At 36.7% G+C, this 24,118-nt stretch overlaps 2 protein-coding genes across 10 annotated transcripts in view; both read right to left on the bottom strand.

Moving 5' to 3' along the window:
• Positions 1-611: 611 nt before the first annotated feature.
• LOC135760571 (homeobox protein PKNOX1-like) lies at positions 612-11,973 on the bottom strand. Of its 4 annotated transcripts, XM_073814203.1 has the most exons (11): positions 11,865-11,973; positions 10,416-10,529; positions 7,654-7,781; positions 7,374-7,545; positions 6,183-6,353; positions 5,978-6,092; positions 5,792-5,889; positions 5,184-5,312; positions 4,693-4,769; positions 4,440-4,603; positions 612-3,530 (listed from the first exon to the last, which is right to left on the bottom strand). In XM_073814203.1, the coding sequence occupies exons 2-11, from the start codon at positions 10,464-10,466 to the stop codon at positions 3,331-3,333; spliced, it is 1,305 nt and encodes a 434-aa protein (XP_073670304.1). In that variant the 5' UTR covers positions 10,467-10,529; positions 11,865-11,973; the 3' UTR covers positions 612-3,330. The 4 variants fall into 4 exon arrangements, with proteins under 4 accessions (XP_073670304.1, XP_065130659.1, XP_065130660.1 ...); XM_065274587.2 differs by having other exon boundaries at positions 5,978-6,353; XM_065274588.2 differs by lacking the exon at positions 11,865-11,973 and adding an exon at positions 11,120-11,854 and having other exon boundaries at positions 5,978-6,353.
• Positions 11,974-17,043: 5,070 nt separating this feature from the next.
• LOC135760578 (intersectin-1-like) overlaps positions 17,044-24,118 on the bottom strand; it is a 67,358-nt gene continuing 60,283 nt past the window's right edge. For all 6 annotated transcript variants that reach the window (XM_065274596.1, XM_065274598.1, XM_065274597.1 and 3 more), the window contains 6 exons: positions 23,388-23,600; positions 22,748-22,869; positions 22,577-22,659; positions 22,400-22,483; positions 22,059-22,232; positions 17,044-20,201 (listed from right to left, as the gene is read on the bottom strand). In XM_065274596.1, coding sequence (XP_065130668.1) covers positions 20,053-20,201; positions 22,059-22,232; positions 22,400-22,483; positions 22,577-22,659; positions 22,748-22,869; positions 23,388-23,600 — 825 coding nt within the window. In that variant the 3' untranslated portion in view covers positions 17,044-20,052. The remainder of the gene's footprint in view (positions 20,202-22,058; positions 22,233-22,399; positions 22,484-22,576; positions 22,660-22,747; positions 22,870-23,387; positions 23,601-24,118) is intronic.

The raw sequence follows: 24,118 nt of genomic DNA, 5'->3' as shown, positions 1-24,118 counted from the left end.
AAAATTTTATGTTTAATATTTTATGGGTTTTTTTTGCCTTATGGGTTATTTTACCCACTGTATAGTTTGATGAATGTATTGTTCAAACTTATTATTTAGGTGTAATATTATACACATATTGTGATTCCATGATATCTGTAAGAAAATGTACTGAAACAGAGATTTTAAATCATTGTGAAATCATTTTATTATTTCAATTTCTTGTAAAAATGTTTTAATATTTATTGCACTTTATTTATTTATTTATTCAAGTTTATTACACATTGCTCTTGATGTGTTTTGTATTTAAGGCCAAAGATGAACACACAGATTTGCGAAAGTTAGTTAATGTCATGTTACATTCACTCTCTATTGTGCTTTTCCAGAATGTCTACAGTATGATCTACTTTGTTTATGTATTTAGTTCACAAAACATGTTTTTAGAAATAAAGATATAGTCAAACAGACCAATAATAATAATAAACTTGGCCAAAAATGTTTTGTTCCACTTTCTTTGAACTCCATTAGAATTTTACGCCCGACTCAAATCATTTATTTGTGTGTGCAGCACCAGACTGACTCTGTGAAGGTTATGTTCAAATCAAACAAAATAAAACGCAACAAAATGTTCCTCAGGTACAGTGTTCTTTATTACAAAACAAAGAGTCTGAAAGGCAAATCTGTGTTTGTGTGAGAGAGAAGCGTTTATATAAGCAAAGAGAAAAATGCTCAAAGCCCACAGTGCAGCGTTTACCCCCCATGCTAAGCTAACGGACTGTGTTTCGGGTTTCATATGACTGATGCCATCACAAGACTAATGCTTGCAATGAAAAGCCACTCAGAATAGACAGCCTAAAGCACATACTGAATATCCTAAATAACAATCAATCTGAATATATATACTGTATTTGTGTGTGTGAACATTTTAGTGGCATCTTTTAAGGAAGATTTTAAAGGGATATTCACCCAAAAATTAAAATCCTGTCATTATCTTGTTGTTTTAAACCTGTAAAGAAAATTTATTTTTTCTGATAAACACAAAAGAAGATATTTTGATAAATAATGAAGAAGATATTTTAATTAATGATGGTAAGCACAAGGCGGATGGTAACCATTGACTTCCATAGTAGAAAAAACAAATACGATGGAATTCAATGGGTACCGTCAACTGTGTGCTTACCATCATTAATTAAAAATCTTCTTAATTATTTATCAAAATACTGTTTTCCTACTATGGAAGGCAATGTGTGCTTACCATCATTTATCAAAATATCTTATTTTGTGTTTATCAAAATAAAAAAACTCTTACAGGTTTAAAACAACATGAGGATGAGAAAATTATTCATTTTTTGATGAATTATTCCTTTAACCTTAAAGGATTAGTCAATTTTCTAAAAAAAAATCCAGATAATTTACTCACCACCATGTCATCCAAAATGTAGACGTCTTTCTTTGTTCAGTCGAGAAGAATTTTTTTTTTTTTGAGGAAAACATTCCAAGATTTTCTCATTTTAATGGACTTTAATGGACCCCAACACTTAACAGTTTTAATGCAGTTTAAAATTGCAGTTTCACAGGACTCTAAACGATCTCAAACTAGGCACAAGGGTCTTATCTATCAAAATGATTGTCATTTTTGTCAAGAAAAATAAAAAATATGCACTTTTAAACCACAACTTCTCGTCTTCCTCCGGTTGTGTGACGCGGCAGCACGACCTCAATTGCGTAATGAGGTCACATGCTACATATATGAAACGCACATTTGCGGACCATTTTAAACAATAAACTGACACAAAGACATTAATTAGTATCATTCAACATACAACAAAGCAGAACGGTCCTCTTTCTCCACACTTGTAAACACTGGGGCGGAGTTTCGCATACGTCATCCGTGACCTCTTGACGTGAGGTCGCGCTGCCAAAACTGACAATTGTTTCGCTAGATAAGACCCTTATGCCTTGTTTGAGATCATTTAGAGTCCTTTGAAACTGCAATTTTAAACTGCATTAAAACTGTTAAGTGTTGGGGTCCATTAAAGTCCATTAAAATGAGAAAAATCCTGGAATTTTTTCCTCAAAAAACATAATTTCTTCTCGACTGAACAAAGAAAGACATCAACATTTTGGATGACATGGTGGTGAGTAAATTATCTGGAATTTTTTTTTTTTATTGACTAATCCTTTAAAATAAAATGCAAAAACCTGTATTGATGTTTTTTTAACTTGATGAAATATAACACTTACTGTATGAAATGATTTGTGTAGTCTGTTGTGGGCATATAGCACTTCCCCCCAAAATATTATACGCTTCTATACAATAATAAAGAAAAAATCATGCAGTCTTAAGATATTGAGAAAATGACCCCACCACTTGTGGTCAAGAACATGTTTCTTACAATGACAAAACATCCGAAACTGTCTATGACAACTCATAAAATCATAAATGTTTGAGATGAAGGTGTTACAGCATCAACTTTTTTTTGCAATTTAATAATTAAAAAAGCAATCACCTTCATAAAGTAATATATCATTCTCACACAATAATTACAGGCATTAAATGTCATAAATATTATCACAACCTGGCAAGCGTTCCTCGCTTCCATCTCGATTGCACAGGAAGTGACATCGCTGGTCAGTTTGATGTGATGTTCGCAACGTCTCACATTAGAAATGTAAAAATGTAAGGCTTTCGAGTCTTCGCCTTCAGTGGATAACTTTGCAAAATCTCTTTCTTTGTACTTTGTACTAAGTAGTTACGGCAACCGAAACCCCAAAAAACAGGGCGACCACATTAAAAGTCGATTTTTTGTCTTTTTTATACATAAATACTCCTTACAAAACATTGCAAACCAGAGCAAAACAAAAGAAAAATTGGCACGATCATTTTTGACACTGTACTATAAAAATAGTTCCTTCTTTTTCTAGTGCCTGGTAATGAACGCAAACACAGGCATGCAAGAGACGACATCTCATTGTCATAAAACCGATGAGGGTAAATACAGCCAAATCATCATTCAGCATTGACATTTTCCCTATAGCTTCTTTTAAACTGTGCTTTGAATGCTTTAGTTTACACTATTATACAAAAAGTGCACTCGGCTAACTGCGTCGCAGTTCTTGCGATTGAAATGATGCCTGTGAGAGATTTTGACTGCGTGCTTGTGCTTTTCACTTTGTGTGTGGCTTTAAGCCGTTTCTCTACTTCGAGCAAGCTGTTTGACAACTTGAGAAAGTATTCAACAAATCAGCCGAGGTGTGTCTCTCTCTCTCTTTCTTTAATTTCTCCACCTTAGTGCTCTGAAATGATCCTAAATGAGTGTTTGTGTGTGCATGTTCAAATGTTCAGTCCTACTACAGTGAGTCGCTGGTCTCCAGGCCCAGCCTGGTCATGTCGGAGTGAGAAGGATCGCTGTCGTCGTCATCTTCGTCGTCGTCTTCATCGTCGTCCTCGCTGTGACCTCCCATCATGACCTGCTGCATGGCCAGCGTTGCTCCATCTGATGTGAGCGTCTGCAGGCCGTCCTCCCCCACACCTACTGTTACGGTGGTACCTGAGTATGATATAAAACAAACAAGCATTGCCTTTTATTAATGCTAGTTGCTGCAATTATATAATTAGACATAATGCATTCACAACCTCATATTATGAATTATGTAATGCGCATAATTGGGATTTGGTAGGATGATCAAACACATGTGTCTACTTCAGACCGTCTCGGTTTCATAAGGTGTGTCCAGATGTCCAGACAGTTCACAAAAATTTAAATCTGTTCCAAATTTAGTTTAAGTTAGGCTCACCATTTAATCTCATTGCTGTCTAAGAGAAATTGAGATTTAATTCCTAATGGGAATCCTGAATGTCTTTTTCAATAGGATGATACTACTACACACTATGTCACATGACACTACACAAACTATGTTAGCTAGCTAGCTAGGCAGAAAAAAATTAATTTTAACTCATTCCCTGCCAGGCATTTTTTTTTTAAATTGCCCGCCAGCATTTTTTGTGATTTTCACAAAGTTTTACAAAATGCCTTTTAGGAAAATGTTCTTTTAAAATATATAAACATACAAATATATCAAATGAAAGAACAGACCCTCTGCTTTCAAACAAACAATCAACAAACAAACAAAACGGGATTTTTTTTCATCCTATCTATATTTTTTCTCTGCTTATAAACTCTTAAATATGTGTATTTTTCTTAAAATAAAATACTTTTTTTAGCAAAAAGCTGAAATAATTGCATTTTTGTGAAGGAATTTTGTTAGATATCAGATTCAGACGATTATCAAAACATACACGGAGTTTAAAATTAGTAAATAAAGCTTTTGCTTCCGTTTTTTATCAATTGGGTACGTTTTTATGCAAATGTTTTCTCTTAATTGACGAGATAACTCGTCAATGGCGGGGAAAGAGTTAACATAAATGTTTCTGATCTGTGGTGTTTGTATTTGCGCACCGTCTTCCATTGTAACTTCTTGCTGGGAGACGGAGGAGGCGAGGGAGTTGGGCCAGAAACGCTGAAGGGGGCGTGTCTGGGGTGTCTTCTTTTTGTTCTTGGGCGTGTCTGAAGAGCTGGCGTCTAACATGGGCTGGAGGATCCGTCTCCGTGCATTAATAAACCTGGGAAAATTGGGAGGTTATTCATACATGTACACTAAGCAATTGGAATATCAGGAATGCGTCTTTTCTACTTTATTCTGAAAACACACCAGTTGTTAACTTGAAGGAGGGTCAGGTTGGTCTGCAAGGCAATCTGTTTCTTCTCATCTTCTGTAGGATAAGGGTGCTGAAAGGAAAAGATATAAGATCTGATCTTAAATGAGGTTAAACATTTTACATAAAAATATCACTTTTTGTCGAGAGCCACTGCAGTAGTGGACAGTTCTCCGACATGTAGCGCAGACACGTGTTTGTCGACCCAAGTACGAGTCCCGGCTTCTTTTGTTTTACACATGATGACTGTACTTTCAAACACTTAAAGGTGAAATGTGGGGGTTTTAGTGGCATCTAGCGTTGAGATTGGGAATTGCAACCACCGTCAATTTTGAAACGCAATGAGAAGCTACGGTAGCTGCCACAGGACAAACATGTTGTCGTCTGTTAAACAGTTTGTCTGTTTAGGGATACTTAATGCACTGAATATTAACCTAAATACTTAGTGTGAATAGTTTTGGTGTGTAAAAATGTGAGTCTGACTTACGCCAATGTGCTGGAAGAGCCAAGATCGCATGACATTAGTGGCGTGTTTGGGCAGAATGCCTCTCTTGGCCTTAGATGAGCTGTCGTCCTGACTGAAAAAACTCAGATCCTGGTTCAACTGGAGCTGAAGCTGTAGGCAAAAAAATAAAACTGTCAATAATGCGGGTGTACAGGTTTGGCTAAATTCAACAAATTCAGATGTCTTTATTAAAATATTGTGGGGACATTTTTGGTCCTCATGAGGAAAAACATATAAATCAAACTAAATTATGTTTATTGTAAATTTTTTGTAAGGGTTAGGGGTTAGGTTAAGGCAAGCAAATACAGTTTGTACAGTATAAAAGTCATTATGTCTATGGAAAGTCATGAAAACCAGAGAGTGTATTTATGCTAATGCTAATAATCCTATAACATAATCCAATCTGCTAATGCCAATCATCTCATATCATTGTAATATTGCAAAACAACACATGACCAGCAACAAAAACACATTCACAGAACATATCAGCACACCTGATATTGTTTTTTATATCTAAATCCTGTAAAAAGATCCATCATCAGAGACGTGCATCCAATCAACAACTGTGTTTATTAAGAGACGTCTCTCACCTGTGAGTTCTGTATACGTATTGTCCCAGGTGACAGAGTTTGCGTGACCACCTGCCCCTGCGGAGTAACAACCGTCACGGGCTGATATACAGTGCCACCTGGACAAACAACAACAACATGTACACCATTAATATACCGTACGTTCAAATGAGTGATGCAAGATGTGAAAATGTAAAAAACACACACCTGACACAACTTGTGTTGGGTTTACAGCAGTAACCGTAACATTGCCCTGCTGTAGAGCCGACGCAGGCACTACGATACCTTGAGGACTCACAGCTCCAGAGAAGGAGCTTGGGAGCTGAGAGGAGTAAATAAACAAACAACATTTATTTTCTCGATAAAGGGACTTTGTGAAGACTACGGGCAGTTTTAAGGTACCTGCAGGTACCTGTGTCTGTGTTGGGGAGTAGGGGCTTCCTGGCTCCCCGCTAAGCAGAGTTTCGCTGTTCATCTTGGTCTTGAGGCAGGCGATGTAGCGGCTGCAGAAATCTTTACACAGGTCGTTCACCTTCTCCAGCTCCAGCAGGTGAATCCGCAACACCTGGATGGCCTTTACCATCTGAACCCAGTGAGAAAGTACAATACGGTCAACGTCAGCTTAGAAATCATCAAAATGTTGAGAAGAAAATATTTAAATGAATGAAACCACTGTTTTTCAATATTTTACTATGTTCTTACCTCAACTTAGTCAAATTACATACCGAACTTTTCTCAATGCGTGCACTTAATCTTTGTACAGTGCGTCGTGAATGTGTTAGCATTTAGCCTAGCCCCATTCATTCCTTAGGATCCAAACAGGGATAAATTTAGAAGCCACCAAACACTTCCATGTTTTCCCTATTTAAAGACTGTTACATGAGTAAATATGGTGGCTCAAAATAAAACGTGGTGATTTTTTAAGTTGATAAAAAATGAGAACTATATTGTATGGTGGAAGAGCACTTAGTTGGCAGCACTTCGACCTCAGGTGAAGTAATATTGGCAGAAGTTTGAGCGAGAGGGAGAGTAGTCGTGATGATGTTACTACGCGCCGAGGTCGAAGTGCTGCAAACTAAGTGCTGTTTCACCATACAATATAGTTTATATCCACGTTTTATTTTGTGCCACCATACTTACTCATGTAACTACTCATGTAACAGTCTTTAAATAGGGAAAACATGGAAGTGTTTTCTAAAGTCATCCCTGTTTGGATCCTAAGGAATGAATGGGGCTAGGCTAAATGCTAACACATTCACGACGCGCTGTACAAAGATTAAGAGCATGCATTGAAAAAAGATAGGTATGTATTAATTTGTCTAAGTTGAGGTAAGAACATAGTAAAACATTGAAAAACTGTGGTGTTTACCTTTAAGCACACAGTTGACACACCCATTGACTTCCATAGTATTAATATATCCTAATATGGGTACCATCAACTGTGGGGTTACCATCATTTATAAAAAAATATATAAATCTTTTTTCGTGTTCAACAGAAGAAACTCATAGAGGTTTAGAACGACATCATGGTGAGTAAATGATTTTCACTTACAGAATTTTTATTTTTGGGTCAACTATCCCTTTTTGAGAATGGAGTACTTACCAGATTGTCCAAATCGGGGTCCTCACTGAAGAAAGCCTTGCCTTCTTTCTCCTGGTTTCGTACAAAGTTTTCGATGTCCACGTCGAAACTGGCCGAGGTGACGCATTCTGAGCTCTGGGTGGACTGCTCGCATTTTTCAAAAAGCAGCGCCAGCAAAGGGAACAACGGGTGTCTACAGTAAACAAAAGACACGATTCAAAACATCGGCTATTTTAACACAAATGTGTTAAGTGAGAGCAAAAGATGAAATATTGAAAAAAAGCTAAAGAACCTTTGTTACCTGTAAATGGCTGTCTTGTAGACCTCCATAGGAGTTTGTGGCTCAGATAGTGCCGAGCTGCCCTCCTCTTCTCCTGTCTCCTCCTCCTCTTCCTCCAGCCTCTCCTCTGCCTTTTCACCTACTTGCATCTGTATTAGAAGAGTGTCGAAGCAAACGGGAAAGATGCTGAGGTCAGTATGTCTGAGCCACATGAGGTACGTGAAAGTTAGAGATGTCAGCCGCCGTGTCTTGGGGCTGTAACGCCGTGTGCGGGGCGCAGAGATACACAGCATCTCTTTCAAAGCAAAACCTCCGGGTGAAATAGACATGTAATGAAACATGATTTTCACAAAGCTTCCCTTTTAAATCTATTCTTTGACTGACGCATTTAGAAAAGTTCAACAGATTTAATTGTGCGGTTTTTTGACATTAGTTTTGGGAAATATAGAAAAGGTTTCCCCGATAGGGTTTATCCTAGTCTCAGACTTAAATGCATGTTTGAGCTGCCGTAATTCAAAAACAACTTGCATTGACATATCTTAAAATAAATCAGGGCCATTGTTTTGGTCTCAAGATGCACACCAGTATTGTTTTTTGTAAGGTTTGTTAGTAAAAACTACTTAAAAGTCCCAATATAACTAAGGCCTAGTCCTGTATTCATCTAAATCCTGTCCGGGAAACTGTATTTAACATTTTTATTATTATTATACATAGAGCTTATACAGTAGAAATGTAATAATAAAATGAAAATATATCTTAACAATGAGCTATTTACCCATAGTTCTGTTTGTATCCTTCTACATATTTTTTCTTTTTACTTAATACTTGGACAGGCTCACATGATTGAATGCATGTGATGGATACAACAATAGCGTTGATTGAAATGGGAGAAATGATAAAAATATTTTACGACTGCCAGAAAATCTCGAGTTAGTCTCGAGTCTCTGTCTATCTCTCCATCCGATACCGCAGAGGTCAGAGTTCGAAGGATTCACAAGAAACAGAGATGGATGTTAACAAACAAGTTTATTGATTTAACTGGTTGCAAAGATGTTTTATCACTTTATTTACACAGTTAAAACATATATGTCCAAAATATAAAGTGAACAAATTATTAGTAGTCTTTCCTATAAAAAACGTGTAAAGATGGTTTAGTGGTTCTCAAACTGGGGGCCGGGACCCCCAGGGGGCCCCAGTTTTATGACATTTAGAATTTTTTTTTTTTATTTATCAGGAATTCTGTGTAATTAAACCTACAAAAATAAGGCTACTTTGTATCATTTAATGTTTTGTTTAATTAAAATGTTAAGATTAAGAACTGTTTTTTTGTCATAAATTTTCATTGGGGGGGGGCACAAAGGAATGCACGGTACCCAAGGGGGGCCACACACTGAAAAAGTTTGACAACCACCCAAAAATCTAAATTCTGTCATAATTTTCTCATCCTCGTGTTGTTTTAAACCTGTATGAATTTCTTTTTTTCTGATGAACACAAAATAAGATATTTTGATAAATTATGATAAGGACACAGCTGGCGGAAACCATTGACTTCCATAGTAGGAAAACGAATTATATGGAATTTTATGAAAATATCTTCACAATACTTCCATAGTATTTGTTTTCCTACTATGAAAGTCAATGGTTTCTACGAGCTGTGTGCTTATATCATTTATCAAAATATTTTCTTTTGTGTTCATTTTTGGGTCATCTATCCCTTTAATATAGTTCCATTAATTGCATTAACATTTATGCATTTGGCAGACATTTTTATTCAAATGACTTACGGTGCATTTAAGGCACATTTCACAATGTTTATCAAATCCACAACCAAGCTAACGCAGTGCTCTACTAGCTGAGCTGCAAGAACACACATGTATAAGTATATACAGCGGGGAAAATAAGTATTTGACACATCAGCATTTTTTTTTAGTAAGGGAATTTCTAAGTGGGCTGTTGACACAAAATGAATTGTGTTTAAATAAAGTGTGTCCAATACTTCTTCCCTGTGTCATTTAACTTTATTTATTATGACTCAACTTGTAAACTTAAATGTTCTGATTTCTTTATATGAATTCAATATTTGGCTTGATGGCTACATCTGGTGGAAATTTTGTGTCAATAGCCCACTTAGAAATCCCCTTACTGATAAAAATGCTGATGTGTCAAATACTTATTTTCTCCGCTGTATATATAAAGCTAGTAATTATAGTTTATAAACGTTTAAATATGGATATTTTTCTTACAAAATCGCATCGATTACCATCAGAAGATCTTTATTAACCTCCTGGCGCTTTGTGGATTACCTATTTTTGGTGCTTGAAAAAAACTCTGTTTTGGACACTGTTTTCTACCGCTTATAAAGGAAAAGTCAGTCCAGGACATTTACTAAAACAACTCAAATTTTGTTTGTCTGAAAAATTATGGACATACGCATCTTGGATGGCTTGAGGATGAGTAGATTTTTTACTGAACTATCACTTTAAGGGGCAGTATCCCAGACAGGGTTTAAGTTAAACATACCTTACAAAAAACACTACATGGGTGCATCTTAAGACAAAGCAATGTCAACAAAATATGTTAAAATTAATCAGGACAAGTTGTTTTTAAATTAAAGCAGCGCAAACATGCATTTTAATCTGGGACTAGAATAAGACCTGTCCGGGAAACCGTCCCTCAGCGTTTTGATTTTTTGTTATTATTGTTCGTATCATCGCAAAAGCAAAAATTAAAACATATAGTGTAAAACACTATAAAGAGGCAGTAGGCTCTATGACAACACAAACCTGTTCAGCCTCCTGGTAATCCTCCATGGACACTGATGGAGATGTCATCATAGTTACTGTTGCCGTGGACAACGCTTGGGCATTCTATACAGCTGAACTTCAGCACCACAACACCTGACACAGCCAGAACAAACACATTTATTTGTGTAAACTGAACGGGAACATGAAATACCCTTTACTCTTTATTTAATGTCAAAGACTCCAGTACACCCATAATGACGAATGACAAACACAATAATACAAAACCTGGATATTTTTTGTGTATTCAATGGATAATTGCATGTATAATGAGAAACCAAAGACTATAATTTTATTTAATATTTAATGTTGAACATTAATTAGCTATTTTAAAAATTAACCATGCCCATTTGGCAGATTTAGAGTCGTAATTACCCTTTGTGTCATTACTAAAATTAACTCCGCATTTACCATTATTGATAGTTATGATTATTATTATTAATTTTAAATTGGATTATGGGCACACTTATTGATCTATCCTTATCAGCCATTTCTAGTTTTTATTACATTTTCTGTATGCACGTTGACTCAAAATGTTGTTATTTTTTTATATATATTTCAGCAAGTGAATAAAAGTGACATTTAATTACGTCAAAATAAACGTGTAACGTTATGTGAAATTAGATAAACAACTCTGTCAGACAAATACAGTTTGCAATATAAATAGTAACGTCGCTAAATAATACCGTAATGTCTGCACTGCAACATGACTTAAGATGATTGCTTCACCTTGAATTGGGAGAGGAATATTAAAAACACATGCGTTTTTAGCCAAAATCGACTTGTTTATTCATTTTCGGTTCTCGTATTGTCAGTTCTGGTCCTAAATCTACAGCTAGTGTTATTTTTTTAGTCACAAATGTATCGCACTGTATATCTTTCCTCTCTATTACTGTAGGCGCCATGTTTGTACTGAGCCTGTGGTCTAAAAACCGTTGCCAATTTGTTCTTATCACTATCAGTGTTTACATTCGAGGCGTTATATAACTATTTGAACATCTGACTGCTTTCATATACAACTATGGTACACATCATACCCCATAATGGAAAACATCTGCCGCTTAACCGCTAAAACGGTTTCGCAGACTCACAAAAATATCGACTCTGTCCCTTTAAATATAATAAAAAGCCTGCCCATAATCGCCTATCAATCAATCTAAGAGACACGGGGCTATCCCTCCCCACCAGCGCAGCCGCCATTCGCGCCTCTACAAAAGATCATTAAAAAAAGAGAGCTGGGCCTCGACTGTGTGTCGAGCCAGAAAATCTGCCCCGAAACCGCCGTCCAAACATCATATTTCAGCCAAAAAGCGTCCAGACTGCGCGCTTGCCGCTCAAACGCGATCTCACGAGCCGAATGGGATTCAGCGCGCGGCCGAGATCGCCTGATTGATAGGGAGTCGGAAAAGAAGATTTTGAGTGACAGCTTACCTCAGTGCCAATCTTCGTCACAATGACAAGCGGCTGCAGCAATCGGGACCCGCAGTTCTTCCATGTCGTCACAGCGTAACGGCACGCAGGCAACTTTGCTCATGAATATGTATGAGGTGGGAGGAGACATCACGGTATAGGGAGAAAAGTGCTCGCCCCCTGGAGACTTTTTTATGGGGCTTGTGTCATTTTCAATGGCCGTAATGTTTGATAAAAGAAGCAATGTTGAAATGTACAAACAACTTTTTGGAGTCACTGCTAAAATAAGATCTATTTGTAATGACCCATCTCATAAATGAATCATTCTTAGATATCAAACAAGTAAGAAAGTTAAGACTCTGAAATGAAAACATATTGTTTTCAAAAAGTATTGTTTCTGGTATCTTTCAAAAAATGTGAATCACCAAAATAATTGAAAAAATGTGGGTTAACTTAAAAAAGACGCATGCTTCTTCCACCCACCGGAGAACGTAAATTCAGGGAACCTTGTTAAGTCTCCGCCCCCATAGTCTCTGGAGTTTGGCAAGTTCCCCAAAGCTTTTTCGTACTCTGGTCCTTACAAGACCACAACAGATCAAGTTCGGACATATTAAAAATATGTAAATAATGACGTCGAATGTTTTTGACAGAAAATCATGTTTTAATATTCAATTATGAAATATATACTTGCTTTTTGTAGAATGTCCCGCATATTTTCTAGAAAGTCTGCTGCGGATAACAGCATCTGATAACTATTTACTAAAACATCAGGTGTGTCTTTTTATAATGACATTTTAAAATTCTGATGTGTCAAAAATGTTTATAAATCATGTCAGCCAAGATAAATAATAACATGACGAAAAATGCCAAAGGACACCCTCTAGTGGTAAAATGACATCAGGATAACTGAAGCCTTTCTGTGATTTTACCACAGGGATACTCATTATAAATAACTACTGTATTATGAGGAAATGTGTACAGAACCCATACGCATATAAACTTTGACATTGTTGTTACAACATGACAAGTTGAATCTACATTTTTTTTAGATAAGTGCTTTATGGCTAAAGTGGATAAGCATAAGCTGTTAGATGGTTTTAGCTGGTTTAAGCTGGTCCTCCCAGCCTGGCAAAGCTGGTGGGTCAGCTGGTCTTTCAGTCTGACCATCTGAGTCCAGGTAGACCAGTGTTTCTCAAACTTTTTCTGCCATTCCCCACTTTGGAGGTAGGGAAGGGGTCCGAGTCCCACCTTTCCCCAATCGCCCCAACAAAATTGATATCAACTAGGATTTAAGTTTAATGTTGTAGTTTATTTAATCACATATTTTAAAACATAACAACACTAAACACTTTCAATAGAGAAAATAAACATGCAGATGTATTTTCACTTTACATTAAATAAAACTTTGTTCAAAAAGATAATAATGCAACTGTTTGCATTTTGTCTCTAACAAAGTCATCGTAGTTTCTTTTCGGCTGGCTTTTTGGTTTATTAGGTCCACTGGTCTTTCTTGGTTATCTCTGCTGGCTTCAAATCTCCAGTTTTCTTTCTGTATCATGTCACAAACTTATCCATTGTTAACTTTTATACCCTATACCTGCCATTCCCAAAGTGGTCCGTGAGCGTACTGCAGGTGGTCCGTGTAAAGGGAAAATAAAATATAAAAGAATATATTTTATTTAAAAAAAATATATTTTTTAAGAATATGTTTTAAGAATCTGTTGTACTGATGTGATGACCAGTTAAAGTTTTAGTGCTAGTAAGCCTATTTAGAAGTGCAGATAAACTCAGGTCTTTGTGTAGACATATTTTATTATGAGTATTATGAGGTGGTCCGCGAAAATTCTTGATTACAAATAGTGGTCCACACACACAAAAAGTTTGAAAACCCCTGCTCTATACCGCCCCCTCCACATTAAAGTTTTTGTTCCGCTTAGGAGTAGATGTAGCAACATCAAATGCATTTTTAGAAACCGAAGCAACTAATATGAAATAACATCTTTTAAAAAGTTCAGAAAGTGGACTGACCTCTAGTCACCTCAGTGATGCTAAAAAATCTAAAGCAGTAACAGAGGGTGATCCTTCTTGATCAAATATTTCTAGATTAGGTTCTTTGTTGATTTCTTAACGCATAACCATACCCATACAGCAAAAATACATTTCATTGGCCAAAAATATGTAAAAAAAATTATATATATATATTTATAATATAATAATTTAAATATATGCAAAATACATTTTGTAGAAAGTAAAGCTTAACTAAATATATTTTTGAATTTGAAAATATATTTAGTTTTAACATTCATTAACATTCAAAATGTAGCCTATTTCAGCGGCAAAAAATTATTTTCAACGAAAAAATATATTTTTTATGGCCAAAATATAAACGTTTGTATAAATTATATTAAATGATAGTATGTAGAAAATATAAAATTATATATTAAGTATATATAAAGCATATTTTTGTTGTTGAAAATGTTTATAGGTTTGTAACATGCACAGTATTTCTTCCAAATGCAAAACTTAAATGCTTTAAAATATATTTATTTTCAAAAAATACATAAATACATTTTTGTAAACATATTTCAATAAATATTTGTGTATATGTAAAAAAATAATAATATTATTATAATATATATATATATTTGTCGTATGGGTATTCATGGAAAGAACTCCACACAGAAGCCAAGTTGGAAAGGACAATCTGGCATCTCCAATTTACCTAACCTGTATGTTTTTGAACTGTGTGAGGAAAACAGAGTACCTGAAGTAAACCCACACTGGGTTTCCATCCATACGTGAAACGAATCTTTTCGCAAAAAAGAAAAACAAAGACATGCGAATTAGGTGCGTTTCCATCAAGTTTTTGAGTGGTGGCATTGGTAACCTAGTAACCTACAGTAAACAAAACAAGGTATGCGTAGAAAATGGATACAGGACTACATGTAGTTACAATGGGGCAAGTTATTAATTTATTGGCCGTGCAGCTTGTAAATAGCCAAACTGAATGCTGTGCACAGAAGAAGAAATGCAGCATTTCTTATAAAGGCACTAGCAGCAAGGACATTGCATCGACGTCGAACCCCAGAAACGACTGCGAGATACGACGCGTTTTTCGACTTCATGCGGATCTGCGAATGACATTACAAACCACGAAAACTCTCGCGATACTTAAGTGTCGTTCCTTGATCCGCCTGCGCAGTGCCCCATGAAGTCAAACATATATTCTGCAAAAAAAAGACAAATGAGACAAATATAAGGAAACTATCCGGTTTCCATCCAAACGTGATGCGAATCTTTTCAAAATTTGCAAAAAAAGAAAAACAAAGAAATGCGAATCAGGCGCGTTTCCATCAAGTTGTTTGAGCGAATGACGGTGGTATTGGGTAACCTAGCAACCAACAATAAAACAAAACAATGTACGCGTGGAAAACGGAGACAGCACTGCTTGTAGTCACAATGGGTCTATTTATTAATGTATTTGCCGTATAACTTGTAATTGCCAAACTGAATGCTGTGCACAGAAGAAGAAATGCAGACTTTTCATGAAGGCACTAGCAGCAAGGACATTGCGATGACGTCGAGCCCCATATAAGGTAAAGACAACTCCAGCGGAAAAAGCTAGACTGTCAGTATCGTTTAATGTTTGCTACGTCAGAATTAATTCGCCAAATAATTTTTTTCATCTCCCATTATTCGCATTTACTCTTTTTCGCATAAATAAAAAACACCTCAAGCGAGCTTACATTTTTTTGCCAATTAAGAGATTTTTAATCGAAATTTGGCGTTTCCATCACTCGTTTTTGATGTGATACTTCAAAATGTGTATAAAATCATGGTGATGAAACATTGATGTGAGGCAACGGTAGCCATGTTTCCATCACCGTGATTTTATGCGCATAAAAAGTCTGCATTTCCTCTTCTATGAACAGCATTCAGTTTGGTAATTACAAACTGCACAACAAATACATTAATAACTTGCCCCACTGTGACTACATCCAGTCCTGTCTCCATTTTCCACGCGTACATTGTTTTGTTTACTGTTGGTTGCTAGGTTACCACCGTCCGTCATTCGCTCAAACAACTTGATGGAAACGCACCTAATTCGCATTTCTTTGTTTTTCTTTTTTTGAATTTTGAAAAGATTCGCTTCACGCTTGGATGGAAACCCAATGCTATTCACTAAGCTGCCCAGTTTCTTTGTCCAAATGAGTAGAAGCCAATGTTTCAATCACCATGATTTTATGCACATTAAGTATCGCATCGAAACCGAGTGATGGAAACGCTAAATTTCGATTAAAAATCCCTTGATTTGCAAAAAAACTTTGTTGCTCACTTGAGGTAGTTTTTGATTCATGCGAATAATGGTAGACGAAAAAAAAACGCATTTGTCGAATTAATTCTGACTTAGCGAACATTAAACCTACGTGACTGACCGTCTCCAGCTGTTTCCTCTAGAGTTGTCTTTACCTTATATGGGGCTCGACGTCGTCGCAATTCTTTGCTGCTAGTGCCTTCATAAAAAGTCTGCATTTCTTCTATGCACAGCATTCGGCAATTACAAGCTGCACGGCAAATACATTAATAACTTGCCCCATTGTGACTACATGCAGTCCTGCCTCCATTTTCCACGCGTACATTGTTTTGTTTACTGTTGGTTGCTAGGTTACCCAATAACACCGGGCCGTCATTCGCTCAAACAACTTATGGAAACGCACCTAATTCGCATATTTTTTTTTTTTTAAAGATTCGCTTTACGTTTGGATGGGAACCCATCGTTTCCTTATATTTGTCTTCTTGGTCTTTTTTTGCAGAATAAATGTTTGATTTAATGTGGCACTGCGCAGACGAATCGAGAAACGACACTTAATATCGCGAGTTTTCGTGGTTTGTGATGTCATTCGCAGATAGATCTGCGCAGGTCCCCATGAAGTCAAAAAACGTGTCGTATCTCGCAGTTATCATTCAAATTTTATGATCTTCATAATTCCATAGCTTTAGGAAAAAAACATACTTTTAAAGATGGATTTGTGAAACCACAGGACTTTTTAATTATAAATAATTTATAATAAATTTTTTTTTTAAATAAACGTGAGTATTAGCATGAAACGTTACCTTGGTATTTTTTAGTAAAAATTCAAAGAGGAATAAGCAAATACACTACTACTACTACAGCAAATAATAACATTGATACCATATATACCTTGGTCCAATCGAGTTTTATTTGCAACATTAAGACAACACACTGCTTCTACATTGATAACAATACGCTGTCATCAACATATTTACTTCTCAAGTTGTAATATATTATATTCCATTCAAAGATTTAAACATAGACACATATATTACTGTTGAATCAATGGGATCTTGCTCATTAAAAATAATAAAGATGGGCAAAACTCCTGGTATGAAAATGTACAGTGTGCATGACAAGAGATGGAAGAGAGTTTAGGAGAGAAACAGGAGAGGTAAAAGACGTGACCTTGACCATGACCTCTTGCATTGTCTAGTATATTCTTCATGAGGTTTGGAAAAGTGACCCAGCAAACAGCACTCAGACATACTCTCTCACATATACACACACATACACGGAAAGATCAAGTGAAATAAGTTATCTGTTCTTCTCGATCACACTGGTATCTCACTAGCACAGCAGTGGAATATTAATGTGTGTCTTGTATTCAGTGATACAGAGGCTAAAGTCTAAAAGCAAACAGCATCTTTCTTAGGCTCAGTAGTGCGATCATTTAGGGGCAAACGTACAAAAACATTGTATCAGAACATGTAAAAACAGTAGTTTTTTCTATAACAGATTTGGAGATTATATTTCCTGCAGGTATGGGTTAAACACTTGATCCCTTCTGGTTAATTTAAGACGGAAAAAATTGCGTTTTATCCACTGCGCAAGTTCCATTTTTAGCTTTTTACAAACAACAGTTTAACAAATTTCTCATGAAATGATTTCTCATTTTTACAGACATGACTACAGTGTTGATCTCTAATGCCTAATAACAGCACAAGAATAAAAAATAAACACACATCAATTATTAGCAAACCTTGAACTCATTAGTAACGCAGTATAAAACTTAAATATAGCACTATATATTAAATAGTTTACTTTGGGATGTACCAAAACAAAATTAAGATCATCAGTGGAATATTAAAGAAGATCTTAAGAAAATATCATGAATTATTGCTAAAATTAAACTAATGCAGGCTCATACTGTATTTAAACCCATCATAGGGACATTTCAAAAATTTGATGCAAAAAAAGTTACTTATACAGAAAAACACTTCAAGAAAACCCCTTGGCAATATTTTTGACGTTTACTGCCGATGTGTCCCATTCTCACAAAATAAAAATAAATAAAAGTGACTCGATAAACAATCATTAAATAGCAAAAACTAATTTCTCCCACAATTTCATCTTGCATATATTAAAATCCTTTTGCTGTGGAGTGTTTGCAGCCTTTTCTAACCATATCCCCTCCAAAACGTCGAAATTACTCAAACAATTTCCATTAACCTTTGTAAGGAATTACAAACTGGATAGAACTCGAATAGTTCTGTGTTCCCAATATGTTCACTTAAAAACAGACGGAAATAAAAATGGATTGGTCATGACACTAGAAAGGTTTGCCAGCAAAACTTGGTGTGTTTTAGTATTGATGATTTTCGGAAAACAAAATGTTGCTAGTTAGACTTATTTAAGGATGAATCTCACATAAAAAAAAACATAAGGTCTCATTTTTACTCCCATTTCAGGCTTAATTTTTTGTTGCACTGTGACTTTGTTTTAAAGGACAAGTTCGGTATTTTACACTTAAAGCCCTGTTTTCAGAAAACTGCAAAAGATGCTTCCCAACAGGTTTTATCGTAGTTTTTGTCCAACTCCATTGACTTGTATTAGATGTGCTGTGAGGTACGGTATTACTCCGCCGCCGGGAACTTTGTTTGTATTCTTGCAATTGGCAAAGGCGGATTATTGGCACCAGCTGGGCTGGAGTATTTATTATTCAAGCTCTCAACGGAAGAATATACGGGTGTGAGGCGTTGTAGAGGTGGGGGCTGATACAACAGAAACCGAAAAATTCTCGGGCCAGCATCATATGTCCAAATTTCAGTCAAAACGGTTCTATTTTATCATAAACAATCTGAAAACAGGGCTTTAAGTGTTTAACTTGTCCTTTATTAACCCTTGTGTGTCCAGATCATTGCGTAGATTTTTAGCGGCATCTAGCTGTGAGACTTTGAATTGCAACCCATGGCGCAGTCCGCAGCTCACCCCTCCCTTTCAAAAAGTATAGAGAAGCTACAGTAGCCGCCAAGGGCCAAACATGTCAACGTCTGACCAACGTAGTGATGAAACGCGCTCTGTACAGCAGTTTGTCTCTTTAGGGCTACTGTAGAAACATGGTGGCACAAAATGGCGACCCCCACGTAAGGGGACCAGAGGTGTATGTAAATAAAAACGGATCATACTAAGGTAATAAAAACAATACAGTTCATAACTGATAATCTAGTTATGTAAATTATATTGCATTTCTGTCAAAAGATCCTTTAAAAAGTTACACAATGCACCTTTAATACAGTACATCTTTCCCTTAACCTTACATGTTTATGTGTCGTGTTAATCATTGTGATTAAATTCTCATTACTGTATTACAATTTTGTATTTAAAACTGAATTCATTCAAATACTACATTTACATACTTAACAATTTAAATATCATCTGTTTCACAATACAGTATTGAGAATTATTTTTAATCTGTATATTAAAGTAATAGTTTTGTGAGATTCACCTATGGGAGTCATCGGAATGGCACTTGGAATCACCTGGAACAAGTTTTCATTATATGACGATTCTGTGCATTTTAAAATAAATAGCTGCGAAAAAGTTATGGCAAATTTCCAGCTTAAATAAAACTTACAGCATCCTGAGACATCCTTCACATCATTAGAGACTGAAATATTTTTTTCTCTACAGTGCATCCTTCATTTACACTCGCGCACACAACGCTTGGCTTTAAATGCTACCAAGGACAACAAAAATTTTATCCCGATCACAGATTTCTTGCGGAAAGACATTCACGCTCTGGGTTCACGATGCTGGGTGGACTGGGATTGTCACATAGGCTGATGGCTTTCACCACGGAGGAGCAGCACATATGGGATCTGAGGGACAAAAGGTCAGGTCGAACAACACGGATCAGGGTTCGTCAAAGAGCTGAAGGTCCAGTCGGACCACGATCTCGCCCGTGGGGACTTCATGTAAAAGCAGACGCTTGGTGATGGGGCCTTTAGAGCCCTGGTCCTTCTTAATGTCGGCCAGCCGAATCTCCGTTCTGCCCAAGAAATCTACCAGAACAAAGTACTCTATTATTACTTTATCTTGTAATAAACTAAAAAAAAACCCGACACAGTGATTAAACACACAATTTAATTTATGGACATCTATGGTTTGATTTCTTTGAATGTGTGGATTGCATGGGTTGTAACCAAAATCTGGTGAAACTTACATGTCAATAGCACTTTTAAAAAATATGTTAATAAAAAAAAAATGGTGACTTGTTTAATACTTATTTTACCTGCTGTATGTGGCCAATTGCATATGCACTATTATTCACTTTAATTTTATTTATATAGCGCATTTAACAACAGTTTAATTGTTCCAAAACAGCTTTACATTAATAAAAACAAGAGAAAACAGAAAAATCTGAAAAAAACAAAAAGTTTGTTACATTTGTACATTAAATCGTACTAGTGAGCGGAGTATTAAAGTCGCAATGAAATTGAAATGAAAAACTATATATATTTTTTTAATATTGTGATATTACTAACAAATGACTTACGGCGCATTAAGCACACGGGGCGTAAGCGTTGACGCTTCCCATTCACTTTTAATGGGTGATGTCAAGCGTCGGAGAACTGAATTGTGGATCCGTCGGCGCCGCGTCAGTGCCGTTGCTCGCAGTAGAAGTTGAACATTTCTCAACTTTTCAAGCGGCAACGCGTGCGTCAGCCAATCATATCACCTAATGCAAATAACCTAGGCAGAGCCAGCCAATTACGTTTATGGAAGACCGGAGCTTGTGTTGCGGCCACAGTGATTGGCTGTTGGCCACGCTTCAGACAAGCTTTCCGTTAAGCTTCAACGCTTATGCCCTGTGTGAATGTACCGTTATCTGTGAGCTTCATTATTTAAAAAAAAATGTGTGTGTGCTCATAATCTTTAATCAAAAATGCAAATCTCCTCCCCTCCTCAAAACGATCTCTCTTCACTTCCATTCATAAGTATGGCAGGTGGGCGGGGTCCAGGAGAAGATCGCAGCGATTAGCAATGAGAAACACGACCCAACTTCAAACGATCCAATCAGATCTCGATGGACAAATTCAAATCCAGCCCTGCCTTATTTCATCTCAAAAGCCGTTTCATTCGGATATCCGTCACCACGGGGAAAATAAGGCAATCGCTACTTTTCGTTTCATGGCGACTTTAATGAAAGGTATAAAAGAAAGTTCAAAGTTAAGCTAATGTCAGCTGACTCCCTGTATAATTGCTAGCCATATCTGCCTAGAAAATCGCAACTTTAAATTTTCTGTCGGTCTTAGTACACGATGTAACTACAGAAAAGTCAAGTTTTAAATAGGAAAAATATCGAAACACTCTGCTTATTTTTTTTGCGTGATGCTAATGATCTAATCAGATTCAATGGATTATGCTAAGCTATGCTAAAAGTGCTAGCGCCAGACCCGGAGATCGGCTAAATGGTTTCAAAAACAATGAAATTCAAATGTTTACCTCTAGGGGAGCTGAAAATTAGCATATTTTCAAAAAAGTGGAGAGTCCCTTTAACAGCAAAAGAGCACTCACGATTCAATATTTGATTGACAGAACATCTGCATCGGTGGTTGCCTAGCTATATAAAAAGCCACGCAACACTGCTCTTTTTTAAAGTGACCAAAAAAAACGCGTTTGGTGTGATTGGCCCCTTAGGCGATCCAGTAGAAAAAAATACTATATGTTAAGTACTATATATTAAAAATACTTTCCCATAAGATTAAATAAGAAAAAAAAATGTAGAAATTAAAGGAAAACGGTCAGTGGTCTTTATTATAAGTGAAACATACGTATATGTGATTAAATTTACACGTGAAAGCATACATATAGTATGTAATTAAGTACGTACGAGTATTATAAGTGGGTATACTAACCATCCGGGGAGAACTGATCCCTTTCAAACACAGTGACACACAGCACGTCCTGCTCCAGGTCCTTAATGAAGAACTGGCAGTTTGAGTTCCATTTGGGGTTCAAAGTGTCCTGCAGTGTCTTAGTCACGTGACACTGAGAGCCCATCGTCACCTCACAGTATGGATTACTTTTACCTGCACATACACACGCACACATATGACTGAAATATAGTTCCAGAATGCTCAGTAAAATTATGTAAAAATTTATTATGCATCTGATTGGATGTGAGGCTTTCAATAGTGCTGATGATATTGGACCAATTCATAACTGTTGGCCATTTAACCAACTTCAAATTCATTACCATTCGAGCGGCAGGGCTTCAGCTCAATGCCTTCTACGATGTTCACCATCAGCCGTCCGATCCCTGTGGCCCTTTGAGACCTCACTGTGAACATCATATTAACACAGAAGTTAGGCAAAGACTTCATTCAAAACTTTCTTAATGTAGTGAGGTGTGTGTACAATCTGTAAGACAGACCCAGGTAGGCTTTCTCTCTCTTCTTCTTCTCAGTTTCGATAAAGAGCTCAGAGGCGGCTTTGATCTTTTGTACCCAGGCCGTCCTGCAGGATTGAAGAGGAGAAAGTGTGATCTGATGTATTGCATAATAAGGGATCGGTGTACATTCATGATTTGTGTGTTCATAAATACCGCTCGTTTATGCTCTCAGCCCGTATAGTGTAGACCCTGTCAATGTGAGAGATGTGGAATATGGGTTCATCTCCTGAAGGATCAGTAGGCAGCTTTACCAACACTTCGTTCAGAAAGATGGGCTGACGACAAAAAGAATTAAAGGGGACAGAGAATGAAAAACCATTTTTACCTTGTCTTTGTTGAATAATGGTAGTTTACCCGCATTCACGAACATACAAAAAGTGCTAGACATGCTAAACATCTCAGTCTCATAGAAATTCCTCTTTTAGAAATGTCAGCTAGAAAACATCCCAATCTGAAAAACTGATGCTTATGACATCACAGGCATCTCACTGCCCCTCCACTTTAAAATAATTGGCTACATTTTTTGAGTGGCAGCAAAGTCAGCCAATCAGTAATGAGATTGCAAGTTAAGCCAGTAGGGGGAGCCAAATATGTGCAAAACCACTTGTTTAAAATCCCCCACCCTTATAGAGCTATCTGAGAGATTTTTAGGAGGCTTCTAAGGCAAAAACTTTTGTCTACATGTCACATCAAATAACAAGGATAAATACCCCGTTCAATCATTCTATGTCACCTTTAATATCAATTAAGGTCAAAACGGCATTGGATTAAAACATAATCCACAAGAACTTACCGTTTTGTACATGCGATACTGCAGGTGTGACTTGCTGCTGAAAACCTTGTCATTTCCAGACGAGCCGAGAGGTTTGATGATCTGCGTGAGGAGCAGGAAGTCATTAAACAGGAAGCCGTAAAGCTCCTTGTTGCTTTTGGCTTTGTACAGTTTGCCACTGTGCAGGAATTTTCGAGGTCCCAGGCAGTTCGTAACGGAGTTGAAGACAAGTTGCTGTGTGGAGAGAGAATAAAGGGGTCGTACATTTATTTCATTTTGGATAAATTTAGTGGTTAAGAGGTAAAATATTTAAAAAAGGTGAAATATTTTAAATCTGTTTTAAAGGTTCACCCTGTAGATTTTTTGTGGCTTCTAGAGGTGAAACTGTGAATTGCAACCAACGGCTTCCGAAACGCATAGAGAAGTTACGGTAGCTGCCACAAGACAAACACGTCATTTTCTGAGACAACGTAGTGAAACAACGCACTCTTTAGACGGTTTCAGCAGTAACAACATAAACAAACGGCTTTCGTGGAACAAACTTTCAGTAACTTGTCATGTGAGACAGACGTATAGTGACAAACGCGATGTGCAAACATCTATTTGTGGTGGTAAATTTGGATTTTTTTGGCAGACTGACAAATATGTATGGAAAACACTGCATTCCAACAATGCTCGCTCCCACTTTTTGTCTGATATCACAGCAGTAGGCAGCGCAAATATAATGACACGCCTATAATCCCTCCCACTCT

The sequence above is a fragment of the Paramisgurnus dabryanus genome, chromosome 4 (assembly GCF_030506205.2).
Source record: "Paramisgurnus dabryanus chromosome 4, PD_genome_1.1, whole genome shotgun sequence".
NCBI classification, from domain to species: Eukaryota; Metazoa; Chordata; class Actinopteri; order Cypriniformes; family Cobitidae; genus Paramisgurnus; species Paramisgurnus dabryanus.
The sequence above is the reverse complement of the archived record's forward strand: the minus strand, read 5'-3'. Positions and strand labels throughout refer to the sequence as shown.

Excerpts from the sequence above, each read along its gene's own strand:
- LOC135760571 (XM_065274587.2), bottom strand. The coding sequence starts at position 10,466 with ATGATGACATCTCCATCAGTGTCCATGGAGGATTACCAGGAGGCTGAA. Across the intron at positions 7,782-10,415 it reads ATTACCAGGAGGCTGAACAG|ATGCAAGTAGGTGAAAAGGC; the intron begins GTTTGTGTTGTC and ends CTTCTAATACAG. Across the intron at positions 3,531-4,439 it reads AGAAGTTACAATGGAAGACG|GTACCACCGTAACAGTAGGT; the intron begins GTGCGCAAATAC and ends TATCATACTCAG.